This window comes from Prosopis cineraria, unplaced genomic scaffold, assembly GCF_029017545.1.
Source record: "Prosopis cineraria cultivar Desert tree isolate PC_DT_omini unplaced genomic scaffold, ASM2901754v1 PC11, whole genome shotgun sequence".
NCBI lineage: Eukaryota > Viridiplantae > Streptophyta > Magnoliopsida > Fabales > Fabaceae > Prosopis > Prosopis cineraria.
In genome coordinates, this window is record NW_026555342.1 from 26,874,964 (window position 1) to 26,886,580 (window position 11,617).

General features: G+C 32.7%; 1 protein-coding gene across 4 annotated transcripts; it reads right to left on the minus strand.

Annotated features, from left to right (window-relative positions):
- Window positions 1-979: 979 nt before the first annotated feature.
- On the minus strand, window positions 980-11,129 carry LOC129285517 (TMV resistance protein N-like). 4 transcript variants are annotated; one of them, XR_008587229.1, is made up of 6 exons: window positions 10,985-11,129; window positions 7,243-7,745; window positions 5,933-7,078; window positions 4,051-4,830; window positions 3,151-3,614; window positions 980-2,228 (listed from the first exon to the last, which is right to left on the minus strand). XR_008587229.1 is itself a non-coding variant. In XM_054921253.1 (2 exons), exons 1-2 carry the CDS (start codon window positions 7,341-7,343, stop codon window positions 6,208-6,210), a joined length of 972 nt encoding a protein of 323 aa, XP_054777228.1. In that variant the 5' UTR covers window positions 7,344-11,126; the 3' UTR covers window positions 5,837-6,207. The 4 variants fall into 4 exon arrangements, 1 of the variants encoding a protein (XP_054777228.1); XR_008587231.1 differs by lacking the exons at window positions 980-2,228; window positions 3,151-3,614; window positions 4,051-4,830 and adding an exon at window positions 4,876-5,206 and having other exon boundaries at window positions 5,897-7,078; window positions 7,243-11,126; XR_008587230.1 differs by lacking the exons at window positions 980-2,228; window positions 3,151-3,614; window positions 4,051-4,830 and adding an exon at window positions 4,877-5,206 and having other exon boundaries at window positions 7,243-11,126.
- Window positions 11,130-11,617: the final 488 nt, after the last annotated feature.

Sequence of the window (11,617 nt, forward strand, 5' to 3'; positions counted from 1 at the left end):
CATGAATTTTGATAAATTGGTTACTATTGCACATACTAAATTAATATATGTAAAAATTTATCTGAGAATATTTTTTCTCTACATTAGTAAAAAGAAATTAACTTCTACTTAGATGTCAGTTAAACGATTAATATTTAAAGAATTTGATGGATTAATTACTTTTGCACCAATTTTGGTAACGTTATAAGTATTTTTGCTCTTAGCCAACTACTTTGTGAGTATTTTTGCCCATTTATTAGTCCACATTAGCAACAACTGACATGTAACATGTACAGTCAGTATTTAATGATCAAAGTTAACGGTGTTATGTCAAATTAATGATTTGGTTACTTTTATAGAATATTTTTGCCCTTTCTCTCACTTTAGAATATTAGATGCCCCTAGTTGACTACTTTATAGGTATTTTTATCCTTTTATCCTAAATTAAATGGAAAGGTAATTATACAATATTATAGTCACCAGCTTAAAAAGTAAAGAGAAAATTACCATGAAATCCCTCACAACCATTCAAAATTCCCAAAGTCCCACCAAATCTAAAAATATCTGTTAGTGGTGAATAAGATTGAAGTGGCAATGACTAAAATGCCTGTGTTATAAAATGCATTGTTAACAATTTGATAATGGTCATTTATCTAGAGACAGATGTGAATTGTTCAATTTTATTAAAAGAAATTATTGCATCTAATAAATTTGTACTTGTTACTGGCAGACATCTAGCTTATTAATAGCATTTATCTTGTGGTGAATGGTCGTTGATAAATTGTCAACTTGGCACCTTATAACATGATTATTTTGGTCATTCTCACTTTAATTTTGTTCACCACTAAATCCTTAGAGACTTGATAACTATTTAGGGATTTCATGGGATTTGTGAAGATTTTATGGTGATTTTCCCAAAAGTAAAAGCCTACTATCCTCCAATAGCTATTTAAGATGGTAATGAGGGTAAATAAAACCCCCGTATGAAGGACGTAGGACATAACATATGCAAGGATATATAATTCTCTCTTTAAGTATGTACAAAATGAAGGGCATGACGTAGTGCTAGTAACTGCAACAGCAATTTGGCAACTACAGCTTGTGTAGAAAACAGCCCGCTGCTAAATTGTTGGTGTTGAAAAACTATATATCATGATCTACAAAGAAGATTTACATTTCTTTCCCCTTTTCTGAAAATAAATCCTCCATTGAAAATTTGAAATTCCTGAATTTGCCTTGCTGGAGAGAAGTTAAGCAATCTTGGACTCCAATTCCTAATTATCTCATTTGACTCATGAGGCTGCATCTCTCTGTTGACTCAAAAATACGTTACATCTTCTGCGTGTCGCAGGTAAGACCTCCCCTGCAAAACACCCTTGATTTCTGCAGTACCACCATATACTATCCAATGTTTAAAGAAAAGTGGGGGAGAAAGGATTTCCAATCAAAGTTATTGACTTTTTGACTGAAGTTGGGAATCCCCAAATGAATCCAATCTTGAATAGTTTTTTGATTATCACTATGCATTTCCTTAATGTGAGAACAAACCCAAACCAAATTGCCCTGGCAAAATGGTCGCTACCATGTACCAATGTCTTCTTTCTCCATTTATCATAATTAAGAACGGTATGAGGGCCATTCATTAATAGAATCAACCAACCATAATGGTAAGAACTAGATCTTATCATCAAGTCAGATTTTAACATTAGCGCTGGAGCAATAGAAATGTGCTTCATTATTTCTTCATTAGCACCACATGTATAATTCCATTAAGAATGGAGAGCACCGTGCCTAGAAACAAGGAGAGAGAAGAAATGGAGAAGAAGAATAAAATGACACTATATCTTAATTCAAAATTTCAAATCTTGAATTTATGAATTCTTTTTCTTTATTTTACATTAGTTATCATTTATTAAGCCCAATTTTATTCAATAGAGGACTTTTTATATCAACTTAGATTTACTCACATTTGAATGACCTAGAAAACCTCATATTCCAATAAACCGAACCATCAATTCATCCATGATTTGACTTAATAAACCGAACCATCATTTTTGGCATCTGTATGTTCCATTAGTTATGCAGTGGAGAAGAGATTCCTTCATGCATTGTGGCCGTTGGAATTTAATCTCCCTCAAGCAGAAGTGTTGTATCCATCTTGTGCATCAAAACTTCCATCTTTACTGATGTTCCTTCTGCCTTTATAGAGCACTGTGGTTGAATGAATGCTTCCTTTCCCAGCTCTCCATCTGAGACAGTACCCAAAAAAAAAATAAAAAAAAAAAATACTCGTGCTTAAATTTGAAGCCTAATGACTATTACTATAGTTAATATTATACTAGTTGTCTAGCAAGATTATCCATGGGTGGCATGAAATATTTAAAACTACCCAGTTAAAATGATATAAATAAACAAAAATACCTAAAAAATAAACACATCTGGAAAGAAGGTTCTTAAAGAAAACGTGATATAACATTATGAAATTTACAATGCAATTGGAATTTATTAAGTTTGATTTTTGTTCATAAGAAGATTGAAGAAGTTTATATAAAGATCTAGAATCAATTCCCTGCAATGCATGGAAGATGCCTAACTCAAATGAACAAAACCAATGTATTATTAAATCTTAAACAGTTCTTGCCGGGAAAAAACAAATGCAATTACATGATTTTTAATTTCCAAACGAAGAGAAAGATGCAAAAAAATAAAATTAATTTAATGTGATGAAAAGAAGCTTCCGAATTAGATAAGAGACAACGAACGTTTGCTCTGAATTCTTATGATCTATTGTACCCTTATTCATTGAAATTTTAAAAATACAAATGCAAACGTGAAGAAGCGATTTTAATTTTACATATGGAACTAACTGTTTAGTGAACAACATAATTGAATTCGATAATAATTCCAATCTAATATGTCAATTCATCCACTACGACAAATACCTAGCAATTTTATTTCCGCAAAATACATCTACTCCTGAAAGTAGAAATCAATTTTTTAGTTTAATTTTCATTTTCTTTTTCTCTTGGAAATTTTGAACAAAAGTCGCAATTTATAAGGAATTCATTATCCTTTTTATAAGTCGCTTTGCATAAAAAAGTGGATCACTCTGCTGAATTTTACATAAATATGTATGAAGTAAATTAAAAAAGAATGGGGACAAGAGCATACCTTGGTCATCTAAACTTTGAAAAGAATTAGGGAATTGGATATCTTCCATGTTAAAATGTTGTCTGTGCACAGAAATTCCACTCTCATTTACGTCCTCCAGCTGGTAATCACTTGAACATGTATAGGCTTGTGCATAATTCCACTCCCACAAAAGTATTCCTTTTTTAGATCATAGACAACTATATGATCATCATTTACTGTATCCACATCCCTTCTTGGACCATACCCATCACATAATTGATGCTGATATACGATTTCGGCATTTATGAACACCCATGTGAAAATGAGAGACCTTAACAATAGCGCAGAGAAAGAGTAGGGAAGGAATTACGAAACCAAAAGGAAAAAGATCCTCCTATGCTACTGTGGTCTAACCGATATGGCACGCTTGCTCCCGGAACACAAAAATATGTTCGTTGTGGATAATACTCAACATAACTGATCATTGTAGCCCCAAGTAACTCCTGTGAACAACCAAAAAAAAAAAAAGAGTAACATATATAGAGAAAGGCACCACACACTCAATGGATTTGAAGGGATCAGGCTGGGAGCCTTGGACTTAATATGTCTTACTCTAATGCTTTCGTAATGCTTAGCCTTCCCAACTCTTTTTTTTTTTAATCATTAATTTTTATATAAAATAAGAGAAATTTTGATATTTTAAAGTCCCGAAGTGATAGGGTTTTGGCCTTTCAAAAGTCATAAAAATTAAAAAACTTTTTGATTTTGGGACTTCAACATGTCAAAATATCTCTTAATTATTTTATGTAGAAACCAATCCAAAGAAAAAAGAGAAAAATGAAGTTGGAAAGGTGGGGCATTACAAATGACATTAAAGAAAGGGGCATGAAAGCTCTTAGTCTGGATTGGAATATGAGAAAACCAAGGACAGAAATTGACCTCGCTCAACAATAATTTTCTTGACTTTGAACTCAATGATAAGCAGCCTCTTGCATTCAACTGTTTTATGTTTGGCGGAATCCCCTCAACTTCTCTAAGATGCTTGCACTCAGTTAAACCAAGCCACAGCAGAAAATGACATTCTCTAATGCATGCCAGCAAAATTGTGAAATTGTTAACTGTCAAGTACAGCCCTCTAACATTGATGAATGAAGTAAGATAAATTTGAAGCATCTCATTGGATACACTACATCCTGTGAGGGGAAGCCTACACATGCTTGGACAAGTCGTGGGTGTCATTTCCATCAGCAACTTCCCAAAATCTGCAACAGAAATCCTGTCTAGTTCTGGCATCAGAAAAATGCTATCTGGTATCTCAATTGACCTTCAGCCAGCTGGTTCAATGTATATCATGCCAAGTTGAGTGAGATTGCAAATTGAAGACGGTAATTTTTCTATACCAGTTCCAACCAATAACAAATCTGTTGTTTCCATTTCTTCTGATATTTCTGGGAAGTACTTTAGGCTCGAGCAATAATTAAGATTGAAGTGTTTAAGGGAGGGTAACTTGATGCGATGTGGAAAAGTTTTCAGCTGGGCACAGTTTCGCAAATTCAAGCATTCAAGTTGTGCTAATTCTCCCACTGAATCATCAATTTCAATTAAATTCTTACAATCATGAAGCCATAATTTCCTTAAATTGTGGAGGCCAGATAAATTAGGCACGTGTGTAATATAATTGCTACCTCCAAAATTCAAAATACTTAGATTTGGCGTCTTCTGCAATAACCACAACCATACCAAAAAAAAAAATCTAATTAAAGAAATGATCAAATAGAAGCTACCTTATAACCAAACAAATGCATATAACATGGGGGGTGCTCCCCTTATTTCCATTGAACTGATACAACTATGACCCAGATCAAATACAACAAGCTTCTTCGGACAAAAACTGAGGGGCAAGCGTGATGAAGGATATCCCGGCCATTTCAACACTCTCAAGCTGTTAGGAAGATATTCAGGGCCTTTGGAAAATTTCAAATTCTCAAAAATAAGAATTTTGAGATTTCTCATTCTTGAAAGCTTTTCCATCCCAATTTACGTCCATCCACCCGGACAAATTGTTTGCAATTATTATAATAACTTCATTTGTACCCTTTTAAATAAAAAATAAAAACAAATCACAACTAGATAGGAGGAGTTTCATAAATGAGTAACATAAATAGAAAACTTTCATGTTACATATTTGAAGTCAATGACGTTACAAGGGTGTGATGCTGTAGTTAAATGCACAAGAGTTTAGATATCATAAAACAATGAGGAAAAAAAAAATAGTCCCAAAGAAAAGGGGAAGCACTGTTATGATACAGGCAAACAAAATCCATGAGAAAGAGTCATACATTACTAGCTGTCCTTTAACTCAATATTAGCGTGACTTATTTTAGAAATACAACAAATGGTCTTCATCATAATTTCAACTTTTTGCGTTAATTTTCAACACAAGGAAATCAAATCATAAGATAAACAGGGACAATATTAAATATTATGAGAAATAGAGTAAATATTAGTTTTCTAATCAAAATTAAAACCAAGCGATTATAAATACTACAAAACATTTTACCAAAAGTAATCTACAAATCAATCAAACATTATTATCATATATGTTTTTTTTTCAAATTAATTTTCTCTAATACCATCTCACCTAGCTCGTTTCTATTTGAATTCTAAGCATTCACTTTCCAAGCCAAAAGCATTAGTTAACAACTTAACATAAAATAAGGAAAACAAAGGTAAATCTCATCAATAATGATAGCAGCAAGATATTTTGAAAGAACAAGAAAATTACAAGGTTGGGAGGGGCATCCCAATGAGTGTGACTTACTGCATATTCTTCCAGCATATCAACAATATCATTTTTTTTTTTTTGCCAAAATATCAACAATATCTTGAAGGGACCATAATCTACTACGTTTTCCTGGCTCATTTGGTAATTCTTGATGAACAATTTCTCTCCCCATATCTTGTATTAAATCATGCATTTCAATATAAACACCATTTTTGTGAATGTTGATGAGGCATTTGTTGATCAACACTTCAATACCATATCCTGGATCAAAACCATGAGCCTGCTCCACAATATTTATGGCATATTCCAATTCATCTCCTTTGAAAAAAACAAGCAATGTCAAGGAAAATTTCTCTTTCTGCTTCATTTAGGCCATCATAACTTAGTTTCAATATTTGTTGAATATCACTCTCAGGAATCTGTTTATATACATCCAATGCAGATTCCCACTCCCTTACTCTCATACCAAACAAGTGAGAGCCTATCACTTCAAGGGCTAAAAGAAGACCTTGGGCATAACATATCACACGATTTACAACATCCTTGTAGCAGGGATCAACTTGCTTATTTCTAAAGGCATTCCAACGTAGAAGTTCAAGAGATTCCTCATCATTGAATACCTCCATGTCATAATTCCTTTCAACCCCATGTCTATTTAGTAATTGCGTCTCCCTTCTTGTTATAATGATCCTACTCCCAAGACCAAACCAATCACAATTACCAGCAAGCTTTTGTAGATGCTCTTGTTTGTCAACATCATCAAGAATTAACAAAATGTGCTTTCGTTTGGGTCTTTGTTTCATTCTTGTGACTCCTTGGTTAACATCAATTTTTATCTCCACCACTAAAATTTCTAAGAGCATTCTCGTTTGCATTTCTTCTAGGCTAAGTTTCCTAGACTTATCTTTGATATCATGAAGAAAACACAAACCTTCAAAACTATCAGCAATGGCGTTGTATAGAGCATGTGCTATTGTTGTTTTACCTAGTCCTCCAATTCCAAAAATCCCTACCATGATAACCTTATCATTTGATCCAAGCTCCAATAGAGATTTTATTTTTTGTAGTTGAGAATCTAATCCAACTGGATATTCAGCAATGTGTAAAGGAACCCTATTGCTTTTGTTAGAGATCTCCTTCACAATCGTTTCAATGATCTCATATTCATAAGCATTCTTATCACTGAAAAAGCACCAAGATCATGATCAAATTGTGTAATTATATTCATTCCAGTCATGTATCATATGCACAAAATTTGCAATAATTTTTGTATAGCATGATTACATGAAGCTAGCTAGGTAATAAAAATTATAAGAAAAGTAAGGGATATAAAAATATTGAATTACCTTGGTCTGGTATGCACCCCAGAAATATTAGCTATTTCATTTAGTGCCAACTTCCACCTTTGTATTGTCTCATCACTGGCCCTTAAATTAATTCTATGCATAGCCAATGCTTGTTCATAGTTCCCTTTCTGATGTCACACTTCTGAAGGCTCCACATCATAAAAAATTGGCAAAACCAGCCGACCTTCTTGCTAAATATATTGATAAATGTGAACAAGTTCGTTGAGGAAAAATGTCGAGGAAGCATAGTTCTGAGAAAACACAGTAATGGCTATCCTAGATTCTTGGATTGCTTGAAGAGGTGTAGGTGCAATGCCATCCCCTTTTCTTAGTTCCTCATCATCAAAGAAGGTGCAAATTCCCTTTTCAGTCAGAGCATGATATAGACTTCCTGTGAATCCATAGCGAGTATCTTTACCTCTAAAATTGATAAAAACATCATATGTCCATTGATAGTGGAAGGATGAAGTTGACTCGCCCTGTCATTATGACTATGGCTTGTACTGGAAGACAGAAACAATGATATCAAAATTAATTTACCACGAAAAGCTGTGGAGACTAAAGAGTACTGATGATATACCCTATGGAAGAGGGAAGTGGTGATATAGGCATGAATGGATTTACTTACTGTGAAAAATGAAGTATCCGAAAAAAAAGCAGCTATGAAGCACAATAAAGCAATGGGAACGAACAAGAAGAAAGATAGAGGCTGCAATTGCTTTTCTCCAGATGAATCGATCGTTAGGTAAAGATATGAACACGGAGAATGGAGCAGTGGGTGGACTCAAATTTGAAAACATCCAAACGAGAACAGTGTCTTCTCACAGAACACAAAGATACAACCAGTACTATTGTAAATAAGAATAGAAATTATTTAAATTAATAATTGGCCATAGGATTTACTCAGTACCGTTTCTTATAAAAAAATTTCCATAAAGCATCACTTGAAAAGGATGTCTCAAAACGTTTACAACAGTCCAAGCAAAGCAATATTAAAGGAAGCAATAGTAACTCGACTTTAATTCACATAAAGCTTACTCCAAATTTATCTTAATCCATGTATGAATATCAAGAATTCATTTACAAAAAAAAAAAAGCAGAAAGTTAAAATCATGTATATTCAACATCACGTAAAAACTTCAAGCAGCTTTATAGAAATTGAAATATGAAATCAATATTTTTTCTTCAAACCAATTCCTTAGACATCACAATAGTGAGTACGAGGTTCACAAAAATTAAGCGAGAACTATGCTCATGAAATCCATACTTCTATTCCACATGAGTTCGCTGTCATGTAGGGCTAACATTTCCTATGCACCACTCGGCTGGGTATCAACCATTAAAGGTGTCAATTAGGGCCAACCCTGGCCCTTAACAGGTTGGCCTTATAAAGCCTAATTATATCTCAAGGCTTCATTTTGGCCAGTCGGTCCTGGCCCTCAGAGCCTCGGCCCTATATTTTTTTAATTTAAAAATTAAAAAAACATATTTAAAATCCCAAAGAAGTTATTACATGTAACATTAAGTCTATAAAAACAAAGCCAATACACACAATAACAAATTAAAGTTTAATAAAAAAATCACAAAATCAACACCAATAACAGCCAGACTTTGCTAGCATTATCAGCAAATTCTTAATGATTTTCATTTTTATCAATATCAATATAATTCAACCCTTCTCTTTGTGGAGCCTCAATAATAGCAAAGATATTAAAATTTTTATATATTCCTTCTTCATTCACGTGAAATGAAGTTAGGGTTTTAGAATTACTATAGTATTTAATTTTTTTCAATTTTTTAATATTAAAATTAAAAAAAATTAAAAGGGCTGGCCCTAGCCCTAAAGGACTAGCCTTTTTATTTTAGGGCTTAAAACCTTTTAAGTCCAAATTATCATTTTGCAATTTAAAGTAGTGGCCCGGCCATAGATTTTTTCGGGCTTAAAAGGGCCAGTCCGACAAGCTCAGCCCTAATTGATGGCTCTATGAACCATAGGCATTCCAAGGGCTACTGGAACAAGAATCAGCAACTAACATTTTGCATTCAATCCTTTGATAACACTTTTAAACATGCACGTTATTTGAACATCCTCAAAATATAGGACTTTCCCAATACTGAAACTCAAATAATGTTTGAAAAATATTCTCAATAATTCCACATATGTACATTACTCTGTAATTTAATCACGAATGGATGAATGAATAATGCATAAACAGACTGAATGCAATTTTTAGTTTGTTAAAGACAATTTTATGATATGTTATTCTAAAACACCAAATATTTTAAATATCAATGATAAGCTGAAATGATAACAAAATTTGACCAAAAAATCACATTATGAAGGAGATGGTTTAACTAAATTACAAGTCTATCAAAATACCACTTATAAAAATTACTATAAGGCATTATTTACTTACCAATGAATCAAGCTTTAATAATATTCACTACCATTTCCTGACCATATTTCAGATATAGATGTTGCCAAAGGTTCCTAAAATATTTAGGATGCCAATTATCATAACTTGACATTTAAATACACTTGAAACTAACCATACTCATTTAACTAAGACTTTAATTTGCCACAAAAGTTATTCCCCCCCCCTAATCAAGCTCAATACCTAATAAGTAATTAGAGAAATTAATTCCTTATGCTTTCCCCTTATTTTTATTCTTTTTGAACAGAAATAAAATCTTAGAATTCTATTAAAAATAAGAAAATACTGCTTTAATGATTGGAAATTAACAAAGGGATAAGTGTTATGTAAATTAAATGCAAGTAAAGACCATTTTCATGAATATCAACTTATCTTGCATAATTATAAATCATGTTCATTCATGCACTTTATATCTAATCATCCAACATTCTAATAATTATGCATTCAAACACGATCATTAATTGCATCCCAAAAATAGCACAATAGGATCACGCTACTATATATGTAGAATCTCAATTTGCCCCTAAGAAATACTTATTCTTGGTAATTATTTTAGCTTCCATTTCACCACTTGCCAACGATCATCTTGATAAGTTCTTAATCTCATTACTTTTTGACTGAATTACTCATTCCATAAGCCAACTCTTGATATTAATCTAGCAACCCTCATTGAAAACATCATTTTGGGGATCTTAATAAAGAGTGTACACTTATAAGTCATTCCACACCATATGTTTCATGCAAGTTAAGGCCAAGTAAGAATTGCATCCACCAATGATACCCATCATTCCTAACTACAAGTTAGTCTCTTTCGAACATTTTAACATACACTTGCCGTGCACTATTGATATGATGATTGAACAGACATTCAAACCCTTCTCCAAACATCAATCTTAATTGGAATCAGCACGCAAAAATTTAATCAGTTGCATAAAAAATATTAAATTTATATTCTCTCTCTTAACAATCAACTCTAAACTTTATCTTAAAGAGCTGATGGGACAAAGATTGAAGTGTGAATTTGAATCCTTGAAGCTTCAACAAGAAAACCCCAAATTTTGAACGAAGATGGTCGGGTTAATAGCAACAACGTTCAACATATATAGCGGAGTAGAGTCTCAACCACAATTATGCTTCAACAAGGAGTAAAAGAGAAGCGAAATAAAAGGAAGACGATGTTGGATATATGAGCAGAAAAGACCCGAAATACTTGAAGAAAATGAGAACAGAGACTTGAATAAAGAAAGGAAAATGACCCAAAATATTTTATTGCAAGTGGTGAGTAAGCAAAAGGAGAAAGAGGAAACCAGCTGTGATGCACAAAAACGGTGAAGGTTCGGGGAAACCACCAGCAGCTAGGCTCTGGGAATATTCCAAGTCTTGCTCTTGCTCCATCACACCACAAAGCCAACAACAACCAAACGCTGAAGGGAGAATTACGCGTAGGACCAAATTCACAGTTGTTTTTTGGGGGAAATATCCCTTGAAAATCACCAGAGGTATTTTATAGCAAAGAATGAGCATAAAATTCTAATTTTTTATTGCACCTTTTTTATTGTAGTTAAAAATAATTTTTTATAAAAATAATTAAATACAAATTGATTATTAATATTTAAAAGTATTGTTGTCAGTAACAAATTAATTGTTATTAAAACTTAAATAGCTTATTTTTTTATATAGAGTAAATATTTATTTCATTAAACTCATACAATTATTTGTTGACTCTTACTAAAGTTTGAATGTGTTGTTGCTAGTTATGAATTAGTTTTGTCAAAACTCGAATTGTTTGTTATTCATATAGAGTTAACACTTATCCATTTAACTTGTGCTGCTAGTTTTCAATCTTTTTAAATTATGATTGTATTGTTATTAATCATGAATTGATTGTTGTCAAAACTTAAATAAGCTTATTGTTTATACAGGGTGAATACTTGTTCCAT

Coding starts and splice junctions, on each gene's coding strand:
- LOC129285517 (XM_054921253.1), bottom strand. CDS start 7,343: ATGCATAGAATTAATTTAAGGGCCAGTGATGAGACAATACAAAGGTGG. Junction 7,079..7,242: donor GGGGTGCATACCAGACCAAG/GTAATTCAATAT, acceptor GTGCTTTTTCAG/TGATAAGAATGCTTATGAAT.